The 26,416-nt window shown below is 39.6% G+C and overlaps 1 protein-coding gene across 1 annotated transcript in view; it reads left to right on the forward strand.

Moving 5' to 3' along the window:
• Positions 1–516: 516 nt before the first annotated feature.
• DYTN (dystrotelin) overlaps positions 517–26,416 on the forward strand; it is a 73,487-nt gene continuing 47,587 nt past the window's right edge. The window contains 8 exon segments of the mRNA XM_070380212.1: positions 517–1,046; positions 2,114–2,156; positions 2,246–2,309; positions 19,379–19,453; positions 22,281–22,337; positions 22,340–22,481; positions 24,362–24,447; positions 24,973–25,073. Of these exon segments, the coding sequence (XP_070236313.1) occupies positions 2,291–2,309; positions 19,379–19,453; positions 22,281–22,337; positions 22,340–22,481; positions 24,362–24,447; positions 24,973–25,073 (480 nt within the window). The 5' untranslated portion in view covers positions 517–1,046; positions 2,114–2,156; positions 2,246–2,290.

The following is a 26,416-nucleotide window of genomic DNA, read 5'->3' on the forward strand; positions in this document are numbered from 1 at the left end:
GGCTACAGGAAGGAAGAAATTACCGCATCCCCTCCTAGAGGCTTGTCATTCTAGGAGATACTTGCAAGATTAATAGCCTTTTTACTTTGTTTCCTCACCTCCCCCCATCTCCATTCTATATAAGTGGTATCCAGACCCCTATAAGATGTTGTTTTGAGAGATTCATGCTGAGAATACGAATAAAGTCATATTCCTTGCCTCAACACTTCATCTCTCAGAGCAGAGCGAGGTTGGACTCGGTGACAGTTGGGAGCGAGGACCCCCTGATGTTCTGGCTCTCTGGGCACTGCTCTTGGAGTAATGTACCCATGCTTTGCATTCCAGCCCTTCTGAAAGACAGGTCTCCAGCCGCCTGGTGACGTTAACGGTAAAGTTCTAATATATTTGGGTTCATATGACATCATTTTTAAAAACAAAACCTTATTAGGATTACAACAGGTATGTTTTTAATTTGAATTTAAAAAGTGTGTTTTCAGATTATACTTAAAACTTAAGAGGAAATGTGCATTCATAAATTATTATTATCCTTTTAAAGTCATATTTGGTGCCTTAAAAAATCTATAGCTCTATCTCTGTATTCCTAAAAGAACTAATAATCAAATGAATTAGATTCTATTCCTAGGTCACTCTTATTACCTGGGATGGTTAGTAAGGTGGCTATTACCCAGGATGTGGGGCCATTCTTACTGTCTCCTAATCTCTATGGTAACCCCTGCTCTGGACAGCACACAGAAGAAGTTTTACTTGTCTCTCCCACACACACGAAATCAATACGAAATAGCCCTTTGAAACAGAGATGTAGGAGTGGCCTTAAATTATTCATCATCTTTATTACTAATGAATGCACTTCTGTGAGCCCTTAAAACAGGGCAGCCTCAACGTCAGTTTCTTGTGTCATTGCTGGGCAGTCAGAACCGGACATTGACTCTCCATAGGAATGCCACGTCTGGCCATCTGTTAGTACTCAACTTGTCCTTCTCCCGAACCTGCTGAGTAACCACTGCAGAATGTTTGACTAAACTGATTCCCCAAGGACACTAAGGAAGGTAAGGACCTGGCATGGAGGCAGATACACTGGATTTCCAGGAGCATTGTTGATAAGATGCAGGCTGGACCCTTCTGCACCTACCTGAGGACTTCAGAATGGGCTCAGGAAAACACCAAAAGAGTTCTAGCCTGATGGCCCTTGCTACAGCTTTTCAAAACAAATCTTACTTGACTATATTTGGAACTTTCCTGCTTTGGGGCAAGTCTGGTATTATAACTGTTGCTATCATATTTTTAAAGAAATAATGTAAATCAATTTTGTTTTGGTATCTCTCTGTAAAGTATTGCTTATCTGCCCAATAATTTGTACCTTAATTAATACACTCATTAGAAGAAGAAGAAGAGAAGTCCTTTATAAGCCTAATTATCATATAACTTTTTAAAACATTTTTCAACTGCTCATATTTAGAAATGCCTTACTCTTAGAACTGCTTAAGGTTTTATTATAAAATAACTTACTCTTTTTGTTGAAAGCAAACATACTCCATATACACACACGCACATAAATGCACACATATATGCAATAATATGTTCAAGTAGATAATATTTTTCACATATTTAATGTATAGACTTATTTAATATGGTGCTATTAGAAATTCAAGCATTGAGAGCTTCAAATTTTGTCCTTCAAAATTTGAGTAGATTTCTGCTTTTTTGAAGTGAGTTTCTAGTCCACTCTTAAAATTATAATGTCTCAAAAGTTCTAAGTATTCACCTACAGCATGATGACTATAGCTAACAATATTGTATTGTTTTGAAAGTTGCTGAGAGAGTAGATCTTAAAAGGTCTCATCACAATAAAAAAAAATGTATAACTGAGTATGATGATGTTAAACCTATTGTGGTGATCATTTCATAATATATACATATATCAAATCATTATGTCATATACCTTGGATTAATATAATGTTGTATGTCAATTATATCTCAGTTTTAAAAAAAGTTCTAAGTGTTCACCATATTAGTTTAAGGATCTGTTTCCAGGTTCTGAGATACAGCTCTAAATCCCTAGAGATGGGACCCATATAAAAAGCCTCTCCCTGCTTTCCTATTTTTTATCCTCCAGGAGATTTCGGGTCTCTGAACACCTTGCAGTCATTGTGCCACAGGTAAAAGGACTTTGCTTAATTGTCTGTTTGCTTCCTATCCCACTTGATCACTTCAAAACCTCCTGCTTAAAATATTGGTTTGTTTCCAGTTACAAGGACCTTCTTCCCAACTGTCATTCCAGGAAATTCCTAAAATGGACCCAGATAAACAAGGTAAGTATTATTGTTAAGTTTCTGAGCACAGTTTGCAAACAACACAGACTTCCAAGTTGCAAAGGATTGACATTTGGCAAATGCCTGGCTGATAAAAAAACTGTTGGGGATAGAGAAGATTTTTTCCTTTTTCTAAACAGAAATTCATAATATGTTGATTATTTGGTCTGTGGTCCCCAAAGCACCAAAAATAATTTAACAAAGACTTGATCTCAATGTAATTTCATTTTAAATTGCTATTCAAATATACAAAATAGCTTATCTCATTTATATATGTCTTCATTTTTTATAATTAAAATGACATCATTGTAGGTATTTTAGTTTCAGGGGTAAGTTTACAGTACTACGTGAGGCCAAAATTGGGAAAGAGACTTCCCTGGTCGTCCAGTGGTTAACACTTCACCTTCCACAGCAGGGGGTGTGGGTTCAATCCTTGGTTGGGGAGCTAAGATCCTATATGCCTCATGGCCAAAGAAACAAAACATAAAACAGAAGCAATATTGTTAACAAACTCAATAAAGACTTTAAAAATGGTCCACATCCCCAATTGGGGATGGGGGAGCCTGGTGGGCTGCCGTCTATGGGGTCGCACACAGTGGGACATGACTAAAGTGACTTAGCTGCTGCTGCTAAGTCACTTCAGTCGTGTCCGACTCTGTGCGACCCCATAGACGGCAGCCCACCAGGCTCCCCTGTCCCTGGGATTCTCCAGGCAAGAACACTGGAGTGGGGTGCCATTTCCTTCTCCAGTGCATGAGAGTGAAAAGTGAAAGGGAAGTCGCTCAGTCATGTCCGACTCTTAGCGACCCCATGGACTGCAGCCTACCAGGCTCCTCCATCCACGGGATTTTCCAGGCAAGAGTACTGGAGTGGGGTGCCATTGCCTTCTCCGAAAAAAGCTCACAGCTGTTACTATATGAATATTTAACATTTGATATATGGACAGGGGAAAACTGATTCCCTCTTCTTCCAGCATCTCTGAATGCCAGGGTAGACCCACGATCAGCATGTGATAGTTTTATTCCAGGATCTAGTAGCAGCCTTATTCCTCTGGCTAAAATCTAGATTAACTTGGCTTGTTTTACATAAAATTCTACACTCTCCTAAGTTATTTATCTAAAACAGCATTCTGAATATTTCCAATTATCTTTGGATTTCTAAAATTGGGCCTTCATACTAGTTAAGCTTCACACAAAGCAGTAGATAATGTATTCAAAGCCCACTTTTCTCTCCCTGAGGGGGTTTTCTTACATCTAGTATGTCTGGACCAGAATCACTGGAGGGTTTTTTCAAATACTGGGCTCCACCTTCAGGGTCTGTGACTCAGTAGATCCAGAGTGGGGACTGAGAACGTGCATTTCTAACTAGTTCCCAGGCCATGCTGATGCTGCCCACCTAGGACCACACTTGGAGGACAACCGGCCTAAAATGTCTCTTTCTGGATCATCCAACTACATGAGGGACTGCCAAAAGGAATTTTTATTCCATTCTTAGTATCTGTAGAAAATGACACATATTTATTCGGCTAAGTAAAAATATGAGTCGTTTAAAGCAAAACTTGTTTCCCAGTTAAATTGCTTCCATGAACAAGACCATATGTAGCTTATGTTATTATTTCTTTGAACATTGCACATTATTTTGCTTATAGCTTTGGGTCTGATACATCCAGCAATTTCTCTTCTTTTCTTGAGTTTTCTCCTACCAGCAGGAGAAAAAAAAAAAAAAAAAGAAGAAGAAAAAGCCTTGAGGAAGCAGGACTGCTGGTGAATCACCTGGGATGCTCATTCATTTTCCCCATGTACTCTATCACAGCTTGCCATGTTATGCTGCATAGCTTCATCAGATGACACTGCAAAACATAATTTGACAGGAGTGTGATGGGCCAGATGGTAGAGTAGCCATAGAATCACTCTTCCACCACAAGCAGCATCTGGGAACCTGCAGACATCCTAGTCTGCTGATTCTGTGTTCATTTGGTGCATCTGAGAGGAATCAGGGCACAAAATTTGGCCACTCTCCAAAAGGAAAACCAATGTTGTACATTACATTTTTATAAGTCGTTTCCACACTATGGTGGCCACTCTCCATGTGTTTTCCTTCTCCAGACATGGAGCAGAGAGGTGTGATTTCTTCCTTTCTCTAACACTGGACTCTTAACTGAAAGCTGCTGCTGCCGCTAAGTCGCTTCAGTCGTGTCCGACTCTGTGCGACCCCAGACAGAAGCCCACCAGGCTCCCCTGTCCCCAGGATTCTCCAGGCAAGAACACTGGAGTGGGTTGCCATATCCTTCTCCAATGCATGAAAGTGAAAAGTGAAAGGGAAGTTTCTTAGTCGTGTAACTGAAAGCTAAGCCTTTTTAAAACATCAGGAAATAGTAAACAACAAAAGGGTTAAACTGTAGGTCTCTGATATGGTTATACCTGTTCAAAAAAGAATTTTAAAAATATGGAGGCTTTTAAAATAAGCTATCTTGTTTAATGACAGTTTTCGGCACAGCCCACATTCCCCAGAGGTAGGTGTCTTTGGGGCTTCCCTGGTGGCTTAGATAGTAAAGAATTTGCCTGCAATACAGGAAAACCGACTTCATTCCCTGGGGCGGGACTCATGATTGTATATTGATCTTTGAATCAGTGTATGTTTAGAAACAGGCCAGAGGTGTGCTCCAAGGCCTCAAGGGTGGGTCTGCCCTGGTTCAGTGCCATAACACCCTTGAGTGGCTTAGAATAGTGCCCAGCACTCAATGTAACAGGTGGAACAGTTAGGACTTCAAGCCACAACACCCAAGGGCAAGAAACAGCTGCTTGTTTGTTTTTTACTTTTTGGCCTCACCCCATAGCATGTGGGACCTTAGTTACCTGATCAAGGACTGAACCTGTGCCCCCTGCATTGGAATCACGGAGCCTTAACCACGGGGCCAGCAGGGAAGTCCCGAAACAGTACTTTGTGAACCAAAATCAAGTCATTATCGCTTGGTGTGAAATTTATACTGAGTTGTTTGGGAAGCAGCCATCTCATAACAGAAATAGCTCAGATTTTAATCCTGAAAATCTGGTCTCAAGTGTTCAAAACATCTGGTCTGAAGTGGCGTCGTGGTTGCCACTCACCCTGCTCTTTGCCTTTGGCTTTGGGGTCCGCTTGAAGACATGGGACTCCATGTCAAGACTGGACGCAGAAATCCTTGCCAAGCCTAGTGGCTGGTCTCCCTGGTTACACCATACAGTCATTCCCTCCACCCAGAAAACTGCTACTAATAGTAAGAGCAGCCCTGGAATCAGCCCACAGATTTTAACCCCAGTTAGGCATCTCCCACTTGCCTGTCCAGGTATTAGCATCTCTTCCACCCCAGGGAAAAAGAGAGTCATAGCTAGAACAACACTAACATCAAGATTGGTTTTCAAAGGCAAGGGAGATTCTAGAATGTCTGGATGTATATGGGTTAGGGCTGAGGGGCCAGGACAAAGGAAGAGGTTGAGATTCAGGCTGTGGGGGATCCAGTCAGGTGATATTTACCACAGAAAAGTCCCTCTCAGAGGCACCTGACTCTTCTGACCATCCTGCATCTAGTCAAGTTTCTTCTGGTGAAGCAGTGCACCTATTTTGTTGTGGAAGAACAACATCCCCCTGATTTTAGTCCATGTAATTGTAGTAGTGTTTATTCTACTCCTGTGCATGGATGTAGTAGTTTTGATTCTCTCCTGTGCATGGATGGCATTGATTCTTGGATGGGCCTTTCATACTAAGGCCTGAGTGGGTTGAATTTGGGGTGGCCCCCTAAGCACTGGCCCCTGAAAAGATGGTAAGGACTTAAGAGAACTTAAGCCTTGGAACACACACAGAAATGGACATGGCAACATTGCCTTTTCATTCTCTTAATTATTCCACTGCTGTGAGAACAAGGAACGAATTAAAATCACCATAATTTATCCTGCTACCTGTTTTTGAATCAATGAAGTCTCCCTCCTACCCCCCAATAATTCCTTGTTTTGTTTTGTTTAGGGCCTACTGTGTTTCTAGTCACAAACACTTCTCTAGCACACAGACCATTTACTCCCAATTGCCTGAGTTTTATGGTAATCAGCTGATGATAAATTTGAAAATAGCTTTATTTTCCTCAAGGCGTCTTCCCTTCAGCATAATCAATACAAGTCAGTCCTGGACTCAAAGCTTGTTTGCATGTGAAATCTTGCCTCCAAGTAAGCATTAGGGTGTAAAGTCTATTTAATTGAAATTTGTCATCACAGGAAATATTAGAGATGCCATGTTGCTTGGCGGTTCTTTCCAAAGTGTGTGACTGGTCACCTCTCTCAATGGCTGTTGTAACAATTTCAAATCTTCATCATTCCTCAAGTTTTCTGCTCACTATCTCCTCCTAACTCTGAGTGAATTTGTTCCTCATTTCAAAAAGAAAACAGAAGCCCTTAGAGTGCCCTCTTCTCCCTAGCCGTCATCATCTCCATATTTTTCTTCCTCTCAAGGAATGAGCTTCTCCCCAGAGCTAATTCCTTCACCAATGTATCTTCTCCCAACCATTGCCTCTACCTCAGGGATTGTATCAGTTAGCTATATTTCAATTGCTTGTGGGAGAAAATAGCTCAAAGAGGCCTTATTACCTTTTATATTAATGACCCAAGGGAGGACTAGCTTGCTGTGGTCCTAGAAAAAGTCACTAGGGTGTGACTTTTCTCTGTCTCCCAGTTCATCTCTACTCTTCTTTGTGTGCTGATTGCACGCTCAAGCTATATACCCAGACGAGAGAGTAACTACCACTTCAATCTCTGATTCCAAGTTCAAGAGGAAAAAAGTAATTCAAACAAAGAGTCCTTGATCCAAGTTTCATTGGTGTATTCCTTGCCTGATTTTGGTTATGTGCCCATGTCTGCAGAGGGCAATGATGCAGTCACTGATCAGATTGGCCAGGCCACATGCTCCCCTTGGAAACAGGAGCGTTGGAATGAACACAACTAGAATTTCATGGGCTAAGATTAGGGGGAGATTGTTCACCAGAAGAAAGATGAATGGATGCTGAATGGCTAAGGTATGTGCCCTTATATGATTAGTCTATACACAGACTTTGCTGTATGAAATACCACCTGGATCCCGCTTCTTGGACCCTCAACTTCACCCTCTCTCCTGACTCCCTGTTCTGACCCAGTCTCTGGAATCTCTCCTGCCTCTGAAAACAAGATTTGGGCTCTCTTCAGAGTAAGGCTCTTGAAAGAGTTGTCTTTTTACAACCCTGTGCAGTTGATTTTGGCCCCCACATTCCCATAAAACTGTTCTTAGGGAGCCTTCAATAGTCAGGTTAATCATACACAGAGGTTAGTTTTTAGCCCATAGTTGATCTCCTTGTGGCTTCCAGGTACTGAAGCATTGACTTGTCTCTACTTTCTGAAACTCACCTTCCTTGACCTTTGTACCATCGCTATCTGCTGGTTTCTTTGGCTTTCCCTTCTAGTCCTTCCTCTTGGGTTTCTCTTCCTCCTGTTACTTAAGTGATTATGTTTCTCAGGCATACTGTTACTTAGCCTAATTTTATCTTCACTTAAAGCATTCTTCTTAGATAACCTAATAGTTGAACATGCTTTTGCCCAAAGCCAGCACTGCTGACTCCTAAATTCTATCCCATCCCAAATAGCAACCCTGACCTCCAGACACAGAATCAAAAATTGACACCTGTTCAGCACCCTGAACTGCTCTCCTCTCCCAGCCAGTATTCTCCTAATCTGAGCCATGTGTAGCTATCAATCTCTTGAAATATGGTTAGTCCAAAATGAGATGTGCTACAAGTATAAAAAAGACAGTAACAATAGAAAATATCTTAATAATTTTTATGTTGGTTACATCAGTTCAGTCAGTCACTCAGTCATGTCTGACTCTTTGAGACCCCATGCACTGCAGTACTCCAGGCTTCCCTGTCCATCACCAACTTCCAGAGCTTGCTCAAACTCATGTCCATCGAGTCAGTGATGTCAGCCAACCATCTCATCCTCTGTCGTCCCCTTCTCCTCCTGCCTTCAATCTTTCCCAGCATCAGGGTCTTTTCCAATGAGCCAGTTCTTCGCATCAAGTGGCCAAAGTACTGGAGTTTCAGCATCAGCATGTTGGTTACATGTTAAATAATAACTTGGTAGATCTATCTAACCCAAGATAGATAGTCGTGTCTGACTCTTTACAACCCTTTGGACAGTAGCCCACCAGGCTCCCCTGTCCATGGTGTTTTCCAGGCAAGAATACTGAAGCAAGTTGCCATTCCCTTCTCCAGGGGATATTTCTGACCCAGGGATCAAAACTGTGTCTCCTGCATCTCCTGCATTGCAGGCAGATTCTTTACCCACTGAGCAAAGATTAGATTAAATGAAATACATTAAAATTAATCTCACCTGTTTCATCTTAAAATGTAGCTGCTAAAAATTTAAGCTGACATATTTGACACATATTGTATTTCTCCTATTGGACAGCAATACTCTAAAAGGTTCTCATGGCTATTCATGATGCTAGGAAATCTCTTTAAGCTTCTTATTTTCCCCACTGTGTGGAACCTTCTGGCTCTAGTCCAGCATTCTCTGATTCTGACCTCTTATCTTTCACCTGGCCTCTGCTTGACCTCCAAGACTTTTCAGAAAGACACCTTGACCGACATGTATACCTGATTATTCAGATCACACTAGTTCCAGGCTCTGCAGTCCAAAGACCATGCCCTGCATTCCTAGCTCAGGCCTCGAGGGCCAAGTCCAGGTTTCACATTTCTGGATTCCCAAGTGTCTGAGAGGGGGTTCCAGCTGCCTACTGGACATCTCCATTCAGATGTCTTACAGAAACCTCAAACGCAGAGGTTAAAAATGAACCCCCCTTCCACCTCTATGTGCAAACTTTTTCCTCCCTCATTATTTCCTACACTTGATCTCCCTCCCACAACCAATCAGCCACCAATCCCTGTCAATTTCACTAGCAAATTATGCCTCATATTTCCCTGCAATTTTCTCTCCCTAGCTCCATTCAGATCCCTATCATGTTACAGAAAGTAAAACATTAAACCCCTCTCATAATGTACTCCTGTCCCCAGATAAATAAAGTTTGATAGATAGCCTTCCCTATTGTGTTTATTGGGTTCTTCTTTTCTATTTTTTATTATTTACAAAATAGGACCATACTAAATTATAGACATATTACCATGGATTTAGGCTTATAATCATGCTTTAAAAAGTCTTTCAACCTCAAGCTCGCCAAAAATTTCTTCCTTTAATAGTCTTAGAGCTTTAAAAATTCATGTTTAACTCTGTAGTACGTTCTGGGGTTATTTTTGTTTATGATCTGAACTAAGGTACCTATATCATGTTTTTCCAAAGAGTTATGCATCCAGTGGTCCCAACATTATTTACTAAATAAACTCATTTCCTCATTGGTATAAACCACTGATATAAACCACCAATATAAAGGGAAGTTGTTGATTCTCACTGAGTTAAAATATCATCTTTATCATATGCTAAAACCCTTTGTATACATAGGTCAATTTCTGATTCTTTCCTATTCCTTTACCCTATCTTTTCCTGAAATAAACACACACTGCATTTATTCTTACAGATTAATTTTATATTGTTTTGTCAAGTTCCAAATAATAGTTGGAATAGGGGTTGGAACTGCCTTAAATTTGGGGTTTCCCTTGTGACTCAGTCAGTAAAGAATCTAACTGCAATGTAAGAGACTGCCCTCAATGAGGAGATCTGGGTTCCATCCCCCAGTTGGGAGAATCCCCTGGAGAAGGATATAGCAACCCACTCCAGTATTCTTGTCTGGGAAATCCCATGGACTGAGGAGCCTGGGGGGCCACAGACCTTGAGGTCATAAGAGTTGAACACAACACAGGGACTAAACCACCAACCACTACTTTAGCTTAAGTTTATAGATTCATTTGGGGTAGAATTCACATTTTTATGATATTGAACATTCCTATCTAGGAATATCCAGGAATGGAGGAAATAGATGTCTCCATGTATTCATATTATCTTTAATGCCTTTCAATAAAACTTTATAAGGTCTTGTACATTGTTTCATGTACTTTAGACTTTTTTTGGATGTTAAAATTACCTGTTCTAATTATTGTTAGTTTAAAATAATGGTCCTCAAAGTATAGTTCCAGGACTGAAAGCACAAGCATCATCTGAGATTAGAATGCAATTCCCAGATGCCCTCCAGACTCTGGGTAAGATCAGCAATCTGAGGCAAGATATATTTGAAAACCACTGATATAAAAGGAAGTTATTGATTCTCAAGCAGTCGTCCTAAATCCAGCCAACTTGCAGATGATCATCATGAATTATCTAAATAGAGATCATCCATAAATCTCTTCCTTCCTGAAATTTATAGCTCTTATTTTTATGTTTCTGTAGATTAGAATTCCAAAACAAGGACAGCAAATAAATTCCTATTATATTATTACGTACCAGCTCCAATGGACTGATACTGACATTCTGGAGGGCTATCCTTCAAGATCTAGCCAAGAGATTCTGCCCTGTCTGGCCCAATTTGGAGGGGACAGAGTTGGCCCTGATGCCCTGTGGTTCGTTTCTCTGCTTCAGACTAGTGCTGGATCATAGTGGTGACTTGGTGGGGTGGGGCTGATTTTTTTCCTCGTTGAACTGGGGTATCTTCTATCACATTTATTAAAATTTGCCTTTTATTTCTGACATTTTAAGTATGTTTCCTTCTCTTCTGAGATCATGTACCATGTATCATGTACCAAGATCAGTTTTTAAAAATCAGAGTGGCTGATGAATTTAACCAATATATTCTGAGAATTCACTGATTCAATAGTTTTTTTTCCTTCTTTTAATATATAAACCAACTGTTGAACAAATTTTAAATTCCTAAAATAAATCTTTCTATATACTGGAACATAATTTTAATATGTTCTTGAAAATGTTTGATAATATGTTTTATCTTTGCTTTCATCTTATATATGTTTATTTTTTAATATATCTGATTTAGGGGATATTTAGATGAGACATTAGACTTTTGAGTTGATACTGGAACAATTCCATATTAGACAATTTTCCTTAGCCAGTTACACGAATTTCCTTCAAAGCTTCAACTCAGAATTTAACTACTTTCTCTCAGTTATAACAGTGTAATTTTTTCAATAAATCTTTATCAGATATTAGTATTTCAATTATGCCAGTGTCCTAAAATAAACTGGGGAGTTTTCTGAGTGTTTCCAGTTTTCAGAAGAGTTGATTAAAAGTAATTCCTCTATCCCTTGAAAGTTTAAAGGAATTTGCCTGCAAAACCCTCTCTTCTTATGGTTGTTTATTTTTGAAGACTGTTTCTCCTTAAAAATCTTCTGTAGTAACTAATCTTTCAGCTATTTTTAGTATATTTTGATGATGTCTATTTTCTATTCATATATGTTTTCAAATTTGTTGGTATAAAATTATACAGAGCATTTTTCCATTTTAAAATATTCTCTGTAATTGTAAATATAAAGATTTTCTCATTTCTAATGTTTTATATGTTTTCCTTCTCTATTCTTGTCAATTGTTTGCTTAATTTACTTTTCTTACCAAAAAGCCAGTTCCTATTTCCCACCACCTCCCCACCCTCCCCCAATTCTATTACTATTCTGGTTTTGCAGGTTAGGTACTTATAATATTGATATTTAGTCATTCTTTTTTCATCTTTTTAGCCCCTAGATAGTGCTTAATTTCAACTTTGATTTCTAAATTGACCTCATGACATTTAGAAAATGTTTAAAATATGTTTCACAATGACAATTAAAAAAATCTTTTCATTGATTATTTCTAGTTTTATTGCATTGTGGGCCAGAGAATGTGTCATTTCTCTAGTTCTGTAATATTTCTGCTACTTTTGAAATTCATTAAATTTTCCTTGTGGCTGAATCACGATCAATCCTATCATCTGGACCTGAGTCATTGAAATAAATTCTTATTTCTAGTTTCACCAGTAATCCATTCTTCACAACTGCTGGAGTGAGATTTATAAAGTTTGTATCAATCCCCACAAGGACTTCCCTGGTGGCTCAGTGGTAAAGAATCTACCTGCTAATGCAGGAGATGCAGGTTCCATCCCTGGGTAAGGAAGATCCCCTGGAAAGGAAATGGCAATCCATTCCAGTATTCTTGCCTGGGAAATTCCATGGACAGAGGAACCTGAGCAGCCTACAGTCCACAGGGACACACGACTTAATGACTAAATAACAACATCAATAAATTCCCATGCTTGCAAGAAAACTGCAAGTTCTTTAATGAACTCATACCAACCTACCCCATGCCCTCACTCCCCCAGCTCTCTGTTCCAGCCATCCTGATCTCCTTGGTCCTCATACCCCTGTGCCTTTGCACCAGCTCTTCCTAGACCTGGGAAACACCATTCCCCCAAACCCTTCACCCAACTTAATGCGCTGAAAATTCCCTATTTCTCCTTCAAGAGTCAGCTCTCACTTCATCTCCCCTGAGAAATTATCTGTCTGCATTCCTATGTGTTTAGCCTATTATCAGTTCAGTTCAGTTCAGTTGTGTCCGATTCTTTGCAACCCCATGCACTGCAGCATGCCAGGCTTCCCTATCCATCAACTCCCAGAGCTTGCTGAAACTCATGTCCATTGAGTCACTGATGCCATCCAACCATCTCATCCTCTGTCGTCCCCTTCTCCTACTGCCTTCAATCTTTCCCAGCATCAGGGTCTATTCAAATGAATCAGTTCTTTGCACTAGGTGGTCAAAATATTGGAGTTTCAGCTTCAGCATCAGTCTTTCCAATGAATATTCAGGACTGATTTCCTTTTTGATGGACTGGTTGGATCTCCTTGCAGTCCAAGGGACTCTCAAGAGTCTTCAACACCACAGTTCAAAAGCATCAATTCTTTGGTACTCAGCTTTCTTTATAGTCCAACTTTCACATGCATACATGACTACTGGAAAAACCATAGCTTTGACTAGATGGACCTTTGTTGGCAAAGTAATGTCTCTGCTTTTTAATATGCTGTCTAGGTGATCATAGCTTTTCTTCCAAGAAGCAAGCATCTTTTAATTTCATGGCTGCAGTCACCATCTGCAGATCAAAAAAATAAAGTTTGTCACTGTTTCCACCGTTTCCCCATCTATTTGCCATGAAGTGATGGGACTGGATGCCATGATCTTAGTTTTCTGAATGTTGGGTTTTAAGTCAACTTTTTAACTCTCCTCTTTCACTTTCATCAAGAGGCTCTTTAGTTCTTCTTCACTTTCTGCCATAAGGGTGGTGTCATCTGCGTATCTGAGGTTATTGATATTTCTCTAGCCATCTTGATACTAGCTTGGGCTTCATCCAGCCCAGCATTTTGCATGATGTACTCAGCATATAAGTTAAATAAACAGGGTGACAATATACAGCCTTGACGTACTCCTTTCCCAATTTGGAACCAGTCTGTTGTTCCATGTCCAGTTCTAACTGTTGCTTCTTGACCTGCATACAGATTTCTCAGGAAGCAAGTCAGGTGGGCTGGTATTCCCATCTCTTGAGGAATTTTCCACAGTTTTTTGTGATCCACACAGTCAAAGGCTTTGGCATAATCAATAAAGTAGAAGTAGATGTTTTTCTGGAACTCTCTTGCTTTTTCTATGATCGAATGGATGTTGGCAATTTGATCTCTGGTTCCTCTGCCTTTACTAAATCATCTTGAACATCTAGAAGTTCACAGTTCACATACTGTTGAAGCCTGGCTTGGAGAATTTTGAGCAGTACTTTACAAGCTTGTGAGATGAGTGCAATTGTGTGGTAAATTGAACTTTCTTTGTCATTGCCTTTCTTTGGAATTGGGATGAAAACTGATCTTTTCCAGTCCTGTGGCCACTGCTGAGTTTTCCAAATTTGCTGGCATATTGAATGAAGCACTTTAACAGCATCATCTTTTAGGATTTGAAATAGCTCAACTGGAATTCCATCACCTCCACTAGCTTTGTTCATAGTGATGCTTCCTAAGGTCCACTTGACTTTGCCTTCCAGGATGTCTGGCTCTAGGTGAGTGATCACATCATCGTGGTTATCTGTGTCATGAAGATCTTTTTTGTATAGTTCCTCTGTGTATTTTTGCCACCTCTTTAATGTCTTCTGCTTCTGTTAGGTCCATACCATTTCTGTGCTTTATTGAGCCCATCTTTGTAAGAAATGTTCCCTTGGTATCTCTAATTTTCCTGAAGAGATCTCTAGTCTTTCCCATTCTATTGTTTTCCTCTATTTCTTTGCATTGATCACTGAGGAAGGCTTTCTTATCTCTCCTTGCTATTATTTGGAACTCTGCATTCAGATGGGTATATCTTTCTTTTTCTTCTTTGCCTTTCGCTTCTCTTCTTTTCTCAGCTATTTGTAAGGCCTCCTCAGACAACCATTTTGCCTTTTTTGCATTTCTTCTTCTTGGTGATAGTCTTGATCACTGCCTCCTGTACAATGTCATGAACCTCTGTCCATAGTTCTTTAGGCACTCTGTCTATCAGGTCAGGAAGCAACAGTTAGAACTGGACATGGAACAACAGACTGGTTCCAAATAGGAAAAGGAGTATGTCAAGGCTGTGTATTGTCACCCTCCTTATTTAACTTATATGCAGAGTACATCATGAGAAATGCTGGGCTGGAAGAAACACAAGCTGGAATCAAGATTGCCAGGAGAAATATCAATAACCTCAGAAATGCAGATGACACCACCCTTATGGCAGAAAGTGAAGAGGCACTAAAAAGCCTCTTGATGAAAGTGAAAGAGGAGAGTGAAAAAGTTGGCTTAAAGCTCAACATTCAGAAAACAAAGATCATGGCATCTGGTCCCATCACTTCATGGCAAATAGATGGGGAAACAGTGGAAACAGTGGCTGACTTTATTTTTGGGGGCTCCAAAATCACTGCAGATGGTGATTGCAGCCATGAAATTAAAAGACGCTTACTCCTTGGAAGGAAAGTTATGACCAACCTAGATAGCATATTCAAAAGCAGAGACGTTACTTTACCAACAAAGGTCCGTCTAGTCAAGGCTATGGTTTTTCCAGTAGTCATGTATGGAATGAGAGTTGAACTGTGAAGACAGATGAGCATCAAAGAATTGATGCTTTTGAACTGTGGTGTTGGAGAAGACTCTTGAGAGTCCCTTGGACTGCAAGGAGATCCATCCAGTCCATTCTAAAGGAGATCAGTCCTGAGTGTTCATCGGAAGGACTGATGCTGAAGCTGAAACTCCAATACTTTGGCACCTTATGGGAAGAGTTGACTCATTGGAAAAGACCGTGATGCTGGGAAGGATTGGGGGCAGGAGAAGAAAGGGACGACAGAGGATGAGATGGCTGGATGGCATCACCAACTCGATGGACATGAGTTTGGGTAAACTCCGGGAGTTGGTGATAGACAGGGAAGCCTGGCGTGCTGCAATTCATGGGGTCACAAAGAGTCGGATACAACTGAGCGACTGAACTGAACAGATCAGATCTAATCCCTAGAATCTATTTGTCACTTCCACTGTATAATTGTAAGGGATTTGATTTATGTCATACCTGAATGGTCTAGTGGTTTTCCCTACTTTCTTCAATTCAAGTCTGAATTTGGCAATAAGGAGTTTATGATCTGAGCCACAGTCAGCTCCTGGTCTTGTTTTTGCTGACTGTATAAAGCTTCTCCATCTTGGCTGCAAAGAATATAATCAATCTGATTTCCACATTGACCATCTGGTGATGTCCATGTGTTGAGTCTTCTCTTGTGTTGTTGGAAGAGGGTATTTTCCATGACCAGTACGTTCTCTTGGCAAAACTGTTAGCCTTTGTTCTGCTTCATTTTGTACTCCAAGGCCAAATTTGCCTGTTACTCCAGGTGTTTCTTGACTTCCTATTTTTGCATTCCAGTCCCCTATTATGAAAAGGACATCTTTATTTGGTGTTAGTTCTAGAAGGTCTTATAAGTCTTCATAGAACCATTCAACTTCAGCTTCTTCAGCATTACTGGTTGGGGCATAGACTTGGATTACTGTGATATTAAATGGTTTGCCCTGGAAATGAACAGAGATCATTCTGTCATTTTTAAGCGTGCACCCAAGTACTGCATTTCAGACTCTTCTGTTGACACTAATGGCTACTCTATTTCTTCTAAGGGATTTCTGCCCACAATAGTAGATATAATGGTTATCTGATTTAAATTCACCAGTTCCAGGCCATTTTAGTTCATTGATTCCTAAAATGTTGATGTTCGCTCTTTCCATCCCGTTAAAGCTCTATTATAGACCTACATATTTTGTTTCTCCCTTGACATTGAGAACTCCTGATTTTCCGCTTGCCCTCAGTACCCAGCATAATACCTGGGACCTCATGGGCACTCAAATGTTTGGTGTTTTGTGTGCATGAAAGGGGGCAAATTAATGAATAAATAAATATGAATAGCTATTTTTTTTACTGTTTCCTATTTGTTATATCTGTTCTTTTTATTTTTTTATTATTATTAATTTTTTTCACTTTACAATATTGTATTGGTTTTGCCATACATCAACATGAATAGCTATTTTATGCTGACTTAACTGCAGACGTCTCTATAAGCAAGCTTTCACACATAGTAGAAACTTGAGAGATACTTTCTAAATTTGTGGTGGTTTTTTTTTTTTCTACAACTATTCCTTCAGACATTCATTTAACAAATATATATCATGTATTCCTTTGAAGACACAGATGATTCAAGGCAAGAAGATCCCATCAAAGTTTGGCCATTAGAGAGAAATGAGCATAAGACAAGATAAAGTAGGCCTTGGGCTGGGAAAGAGGTCAGCTGTGCAGTGTGGGAGTGCTGAATCAGAGAAAGAGTAATCACGGGCTTTCATGGGTCACCACCACCCTTTCTATCAGCATCATCTAAAATAATAGCAAACACCTGTAACATCAAAGTGTGAATTGCAACCCATTTTGGGGTCATGAAATCAGTTTAAATGGTTAAACTAGAACTTTTTTCATGTTTATGTAGGTTATTTATTTACTTATTGTAAATTTGAGAATTTTAAGTCTAGATAATATGAGTTCAGTGGTCAGTGGCATTTAGATTTTCCTTTTTCTAGAAATGAAGACTAATCATTTCAGTCTTAACCAATCAAAAGTTCCTTTTTTAGATTGTTACATGTCTCTTAAACAAAAATCCAACTTGAAAGATCAGTGAAACAAATTAAATTGTAGGTCCTTAGCAGAAGGAAGAGAGATAATTATCTCTATTTTCTTATTTAAATCATGCAAATACCCCAGGAGGAATGTAATGTGATCCCTATTAATCTGATGAATACACTGAAGATAAAAGTAAATTAGTTTCCCCAAAGGAAAAAGGAAAGAATGGACCTAGATATGGTTCCAGCACTTTCTCTTCGCTACACTGTGAAAGGGGGGAATACATACTCAGTGCCTGGTAAGTGCTCAGAAATGCTAGCCACTATTGTAGTGATGTTGGTGATGGTAAAAGAAGGTATATTAATAATTCTTTTCTGATTATAAAAGTAACGTGCTCTTCACCAAAAATTTAGGTAATATTGACAAGTAGGAAGAAAATAACCAAGAATTCTAGCATTCAAAGATATACACTGTTAACAATTTTGATGAATGCCACTAGCAATTAAGCTCCTCGGGGCAAGAATTTTTATCTATTACGTTAACTGCTGTATTTCAAGAGCCTGGACTCCTGCCAGGGTCATATAGCAAGAACTTGATAAAAATCTGCTAAATGAAGGGATGGATAGATTTTCAGTCATTTTCATAGATGCATTAATGTGTGTGTACATATGAGTAGAATATGTTAACAATTTATATTCTACAGATAGTTTTTTGTCTTATTGTTTTGTTTCGCACGGTCATTTTGTTTTTATATAAAAAGCGGATAGCTTCATAGAGGAGTCCTCGTTGGCGGACTGCTTACTTAGTGTAGGGGGCTCAGAGGATGCTCTCTAGTGCCACCTGCAGGCTAGGACAGTGTTGCTGTTTACGTCGCTAAATTGACCCTATGGACTATAGCCTACTAGGCTCCTCTGTCCTTGGGATTTCCCAGGCAAGCATACTGGAGTGGGTTGCCATGCCCTTTTCCAGGGGATCTTCCTGACCCAGTAATCGAATCCATGTCTCTTATTTCTCTTGCATTGGCAGGAGGGTTCTTTACCGCTAGCACCACCTGGGAAACTTTTTTTTTTTGACCGCCTCATAACTTATTGGAGAAGGAAATGGCAACCCACTCCAGTACTCTTGCCTGGAAAATTCCATGGATGGAGGAGCCTGGTGTACTACTGTCCATGGGGTCGCAAAGAGTCAGACACAACTAAGCGATTTCACTTTCTTTTCTTTCATAACTTATGGGATCTTAGTTCCCTGACCTGGAATCGAACCTGGGCCATCGGCAGTGAAAGCACAGAGCCATAACCACTGGACCACCAGAGAATTCAAGGACACTGTAGTACATTATTATTTGCCCCCAGGTAGGAAAGAGCAATGGGCCTCCCTGATGGCTCAGCACTAAAGAATCTGCCTGTAATGCAGGAGCTGCAGAAGACATGAGTTCAATCTCTGGGTGGGGAAAATCCCCTGGAGGAGGGCATGGCAACCCACTCCAGTATTCTCACCTAGAGAATCCCATGGACAGAGGAGGCTGGTGGGTTACAGTCCACAGGGTCGCAAAGAGTCGGACATGACTAAAGCGACTTAGTACTAGTACTAGACTTTCCTCACCTGCAAAATAAAGTAAGGCTACTTGGCTTTCTTGGCTTTCCAGGTGACTCAGTGGTAAAGAATCTCGGCTCTCTTGGCTTTCCAGGTGGCTCAGTGGTAAAGAATCTGCCTTCCAATGCAGGAGATATGAGTTCAATTCCTGGGTAGGAAAGATGCCCTGTAAAAGAAAATGGCAACCCATTCCAGTATTCTTGCCTGGGAAAATTCCATGAACACAGGAGCCTGGGGGACAGGGGGTGCAGTCCACAAAGAGTCAGATACGACTTAGTGACTAAGCAGCATAATGTGCTTGCTCAGATTTCCTTACAAGATTTATCTAATGGGAGAGTCCTTTATCTATGATATTTCATGTTTTCTTTACAGATGCTCTTAATAGTATTGAGAATTCCACTTACAGAACAGCCTTCAAATTACGATCAGTGCAAACCCTGTGCCAATGTAAGTACGGGCTTTCTTGAAACACTGAAATAACCTGACCCTACTGCATAAAGTAAAATGCACAGAGAACCGAAAACTCCCCCATGTGAGTGACTGCTGAATCCAGAAGGTTGGACCTGTGCATGTACCCCACTTGTAACAGAGAAGATGAAGTGGGTAAGATACTCCTGTGTACGCAGTCCACATGCAGCTTTGCTAATTGTTTATGGACGAGAATTTTAATTCTTAAAAAAATTTTCCTACTTTGTTTCTGGAATTATTATTTTTTGTTTGTTTGTTTATTTTTCAGGATACCATTACTGATGCAAAATAAAATAACAAGATAAGTTAGTTTAATCTAACTTGTAGATTCAAATATAAACATTTCTAAATTCCCCCTACCACTTAATATTTGCATTTTTAAGCTGTTCCCCCTATCTCTTTCTGAACCTGCAAAAGTAAGTTTTGATGAATAATCCTCAGGCCATAAAGTTTAAAAATTTCTTGAGAATTTTCTTAACTGCTCTTTTGCATTAAATTTTATCTGATTGAATGCCACTGTTTTTTCTCCTATATGGTTATAACTAGGCAAAATATGGTAAAATATAGTAATATGTTTATCCTGTAAGAATTCTCCAAAACAAAATGACTTGGGTCCTGACTATGAAAAACAATAGGCATTCAGCATATCTAAATTATTGATTTCTAATAAGTTTTATATAGCATTTAAAAATCATGTGAAATGATTTATGACATTTATTACAGCAGATCTAAATGAAATTTTTAACATATATATATACACATGTATATATAAAGGTTGAAATTTTTTTATCTATTACTTTCTGCCTAATAGGTTAGATAGACTAGTGGTTTCCAAATTGCTTCACAGCGTAGACATGGGTGTGAAGTAGGATAAGAAAGCGTCAGCCAGGCAGGAAAAGGAAGTACAGGCAAGCCAAGAAAACCCAAAAGACAACCCAAAAGTTGTTCCTACACCAGAACAATTCTGTTTTTCTCTATCTTTCATACTGCACTTATGTGAAAGAATCCCTTTGAAGAAGGGATTCTTGGCCTAAAAATTTTTTATTCATGGATATAGACCAATCACTAATTCCAGAAATTCACACAAAAAAGAATACACTCAAAAAAATTCACCCTCAATTATACTGTTTTCCTGGAGAATGTCTCCTAGTAAAGATAGTTAGCAGCCAATGTTATATGAGCCTCCATCATTAATGCCTATAATTGATGCAATGTAATTTGAGGATGTACCTTTTTGAACTTTTATTATACCTGGCATCAAAAACAGTGAATATAAATAATACTCATGGGAAATAGTAACAGTACACACAGGGAGAAGTTGGAAATTTCTACCTATAGAAGATAGCCACACAAAAACTGGAAAACAAAAAGAAAAGTCCCAGACACCAAGATAAAGCATATCGTGAGCTCCAGGCAGCAGGATCTGGGGAGCTAGAGAGCATTGCTACACAAATCTGGTGGTGAGATTAATGGACACCACTGTTATCTGTTTTGCTGTAGTATAGAACTCTCAGCAGAAGACACAGCATCCTGTGTACAGCAGGCCAGGCCGAGGTGATAGGTTTTGCGATTGAATAATAAAAGAGTTTGCAGCCTCCACCACCTGCAGCCAGGTTTTTATTAAAATCACATCCCCAAACCTACCCCCTCACTTCCTTAGACTCTCCCCTTAAAAGTGGTATCAGAGAACAAATAAAAAATTTTATTATATTTGCTAGATTTCTCATCTGTGAGGTTGATTTACGAAGTAGACAGAAACACGGGGTTTATCACTGCACAAGCTGAAGCATTTTAAATGCCAGCAGCTCTTGGTGCCACTGACATCCCCATCTCTCAGATGGCACGAGTGGGTGTTTATTCATTTTGTCTGTCATTCTCCATCTGCAAGAAACCATAGGGTTGATTCTATTTCATTCTCCCTTATCTTCATTGCCTTGTAACATTTTTAGGAGAATGTGATAAAAAAGATATGTAAGAAATAAACCATTATTTTTTGTAAGCAACTTTGGTTTTATTAAGTGCCTTCCAGGATAGTAATACTGGCAGGGCCAAGATCAAAAAAATAAATATTACTAAGGCAAGGGTGAGACCTAAAGGGTCTGATAATTCAGCAACTGTTCTCTTATAAAGATCACTGGGCTTTTAAAGTAACGCAATTGTGTTTTAACATACAATATTCCTTCTTGAGCTAGGCTATGCACTAGGAAAAAAAGTTATGTAAACATGCATGGTGAATTTGCTCAATCGACTTAATAAAGAGTATAAAAAATGTTTTCCCCAACTTTTCACCAGTATTCTAATTTCCTCAGAAAGCTGTTTTCAAGTTTTTCACTTCTTTACCTTTTAATTTCCTACTTTAAAGTCACGTCTTAGAGGTTATACTGGGAATAATGTTCTAACTTTCCTTCACTAACAAACGCACTTATCCAAAATCAAATCAACTGTCAGAATAGGAATGCCTGAATTATGTACAAGATGGTGGCTTAGATGGTGAAGAATCTGCCTGCAATGTAGGAAACCGAGGTTCAATCCCTGGGTCGAGACGATCTCCTGGAGAAGGAAATGCATTCCAGTATTCTTGCCTGGAGAAGCCCATGGAGGGAGGAGTGTGGCAGGCTTAGTCCACGGGGTCACAAAGAGTCAAACACAACTAAGCAACTAATACACTGTATCCAAATTGTGGTCATATGTAACTCCCTTAAAAAATAGCTGCCATTAAAAAAATGTCTTATAGACTAGATGTTTACTTTTTTGAAGCCTTTTGTTCCCATCACAGATGATGCAGTGTTTCCTTTGCTTCCTGCAGTGGACTTGATTGGCAGTTCTCTGATTCAGCATGTCCTACGACATCAGAGTCTCTGGGAGGCAGAAGAAAGCCCCTCTCCGTTCAGCAGCTTTTTCAGGCTCTGCAGGAGATGTTCCAGAAAGTCAGAGTGGAAAAACCAGGACAGATGCACCCCAGGGCTTCAGAACTCACTCTGAGCCTTCTCACTACAATGTATGACAGGTGAGGATGAAGAGATCAAGCTGTGACCTAACAGGGGGTATGCAGTTGCCTCTGGTCATTGACAAACTAAGGATGTCTAATATTTGCTCAGGGTTTGAGGTCTAAGAAAGCTTCTTTGTTTGTTTTCCTCAAATGTATTACTCATTCAGAAGGGGAACAAAGAAGTACATGCTTATCAACCTCACTAACATAAATGATTCATGCAAAGCAATAAGAAGGAAAATCCACATTTTCATACAAACTTCATTTCCACTCTAGAGAAGCATACACACCTTTTTCTAGGGCAATTACGCATCTATAGATACTGAAAATTACACTTTTTCTTGTTCAGTCTCTAAGTCATGTCTGACACTTTGCTACCCCATGGACTGCAGCATGCCAGGCTTCCCTGTCCTTCATTATCTCCTGGAACTTGCTTGAACTGATGTCCATTGAGTCAGTGATGCCATCCAACCATCTCATCCTCTTTCACTCCCTTCTCCTCTTGCCTTCAATCTTTCCCAACATGAGTCCCCCAGTAATTTATTTCTTTGTTTATTTCTTTATAACCATTCATCAGTTTCTGTTTGTGGGATAAGCTTGAATAACCTGTGCATATATGGCTGACTTCTTGTCTTAGTCTGTTTGGGTTGCTATACAAAAATACCATAGACCAGGTGACTTAACAGACATCTGTTTCTCACAGTTCTGGAGACTAGGAAGTCCAAGATCAAAGGCAGCTGCAGACACTTGGGTCTGGTGAGAAACCACTTCCAGGCACTCAGAGGTCCATCTTCTGGCTGTGTCTTCACATAGTGGAAGAGAGTGAAAGAGCTTTCTGGGGTCTTTTTTTTATAGTAACAGTAATCTAGTTCATGAGAGTTCCACCTTTGTGACCTAGTCATCTCCCCATATCCTACCTCTAAATAGTCTCTCACTGGGAGCTAGGATTTCAACATATGACATGGAAGGTACATAAACATTTCCACCTTATCAAAGGCTTGATTATGCATGCTCTGGAGTCAGTGGTGTTGTGTGTGTGTGTGTGTGTTTCACTGAACTCGAGTTTATCACTTTTTTTGCTCCACTTCAGCTGTGTTTATCTTATGTGGTCTTGACCCAGTTGGCTTCGTCTTGTAGAACGGACTTTTAAAAACTCGCAGTGAATATAAAACATCTGGAAAGTGCAGGAACGAGTAAGGAAGAAGCAATATCACCCCCAAAGCCTGCATCCTAGAGACAAGGACAGTTTAACCATTTGGCAAATTCCTTACTAGTTTATTGTTTATTTTTTGTCCTGCAAATAATATATAAATATGTTCTCAGGTGATTTTTTTTCTTGATTTCAGCCTCCTTAAGCATTAAGCTTTTGGCTGTCCTTTCTATATTCAATGCCTGCCTCTAACAACCCACTTGCCTTTGATACATTGTTCTGTAGCTTTCCTAACTGCATAGCTGGTGGGCACAGCGAGATGAGGCTCTAGGTAGTGACCTGAGAAGAAGCAGATTTTTTTAACATACAGATTTGCTCATTCTGCCTGCCCTTTGGTCCGTGTCTCTGTTGTTTGGTTTCTGGACCTGTGAACCCTAAAGACAATGAGACCACGTGGTCCAGGAAGAGAGGGCGCACCCCTGGGTCCCCAGTGCCTAGGGTAGTACTTTGTATCGAGAAAGCACCCAATAAATATTTGTTGAACACATGAATGAAGAAATCATGAAGGATGAAATATTTCTATTCAGTTATTTGTCCTGTCAAATTCTAGATATGGGAAAACAGACCATGAAGAGCGTGAACTTGTTACATGATGTCAGAAATGTTCATTCATAGTCATGGTTTTTATAAGAATAACCCTGCCTTTCCCATTCTTGCCTCTGTTGTTTTTTTTGTTGTTGCCGTGCAGCACAGGAACGGGTTTTATCAAGCTTGCACCTGCAGCAGCTGCTCTGATCACCCTCTCAGGGGACAGTCCTCTTACAAAATACAGAGGTAACGTAAGTAGGGGTTTAGAGTGTCTGAAGTGTGGTGACCACCAGACCTCTCCAACACGTGACCTTCTTCACTCACTCCTATATCCCCACTACCACACAGCTCTGGTTCAGCATGTACCCAGCAAAACTCAGAATTTTCCAAAATGTTGATCTGTGTGTTCTAACTATTCATAATTTGGTTATATTTATTTGTATAGAGATTATTCAGACACCAGTAGTTCTTATTCTCTTAAGGCAGTCCCTACTACCATCACCATTCACCAAACTCATGGTGTTTGTCATCAATGTGCTCAATTATCAAAAATTAGAAAAAAAAATAGAAATGTGAGTGGCTCTTCACTACTTTTCAAGTTACTTAGTTTGGGAAGCTTTCAAAATAGCAAGCGGATAATCAAGAATTATAACTTTCTCCTCTTTCCCTCTTTAAAACCACAAATTAAGTGTTTAGGATTCAAAGCACATGCTCTTCAAAGATATATGCAAGTATTCAATTAAAGGTTTCTCTTCCCCCTTATATGTCTAGCTCTTTTTCAGCTCTATGCAGAAAATAACAGGGGAGGTCATGATTTGGGAGCACGCATGACTCGAAGGGTTTTGAGAAACCTACTAACAGATCTACAACAGGTAAACCTCTAATGCTCAAGAGTTCTAAATGTGTTCCAGTTATATTTGTCATATTAATTATTAAAGGGTCTTATTCTTTACAGTGTCGATTCTATCTTGATATAGTTCTCCAAGCAATCTTTCTCTTCTCTAGCCATTGGTAATATCTGAGTATAGTCTGACCTATTGCAATTATTTCCTAACTGGTTTGCCCAACTCAAGCCTCTCCTTTCTCCAATTCTTCCTCCACACAGCAGCCAATGACTCTTCCAAATGTCAATGTAAGTGTCTAAAATTCCTCATTGGCTATTTCTATCTATAGAATAAAACCTAAACTCCTTAGTATCACAAACAAAGCTTTCTCCAATCTTCTACTTTCAAAAAGAGGTAAAATCATGATACTTATACATATTTAAAATTAATGCAAACAAATAAATATTTGTAACTCAAAGTGAAGAAATATAAAAATTTATTCAGTTTTTTATTTATTAACTATAAGAGGGCTCCAGTAAGATGTCACAACAAGTTGAAAGAAATAACTAAAGAACAGACAAACTGATAGATTAAGAATGTTGTAATGAATTTGCAGGTGGACCCAAGAGTGGCTTGGGTAGGGGTGGGAGTTGTTGCTCAACCAGGAGAGAATTCATTTGCAAGTCCATAAATAGAAATTATTTGCATTGCGATCAGTTGTCAACAAATTGACATTAATCTCTATAAAATTATAAGGGAGTCTGGTCAAAGAGAGTGATGCACATGTCTATAGGTTCAGATAATCCCCAATGAAAAGCTATCCAGTGGTTTCCTTTGTGTATTCCACAGTGTTTTAATTTTTGCTTATACTCCTTCCAGCTTTGTCTCTCCTGCATATCAAAATCCTTGCTGTACCTGACATGGTCCACTCCTGGCTTGTACAGGTACATCTGTCCACAACACCACTGCCTCTCCTTTACTTGACAAATACTGTTTGTCTTTCAGGTTACTCAAAATATTAGTCACCTCATCCCTGAAAACTTCTTAAACTCCTTGTAAATAACTTTGTTATAGCACTTGTCAAATTTTATTGCAATCATGTCTTAGATATGTGATTTTCCCACTAGGCTGCTTCTCAAGGGCAACGATTATATCTCAGTGATCTTTATATCTCCAATAGCTTGAAAAGTGCTTGATACTGAAGTCTTCATGTGTGCATGCGTTATGTGCCAAGTCATGTCTGACTCTTTGCAATCCAGTGGACAGTAGCCCACCAGGCTCTTCTGTCCAAGGGATTTTCCAGATAAGATTATTGGAGTGGGTTGCCATGCCCTCATCCAGGGGATCTTCCTGACCCAGGGATAGAACCTGCATCTCCTGCAGCTTCTGCA

The sequence above is a fragment of the Bos mutus genome, chromosome 2 (genome assembly GCF_027580195.1).
Source record: "Bos mutus isolate GX-2022 chromosome 2, NWIPB_WYAK_1.1, whole genome shotgun sequence".
NCBI classification, from domain to species: Eukaryota; Metazoa; Chordata; class Mammalia; order Artiodactyla; family Bovidae; genus Bos; species Bos mutus.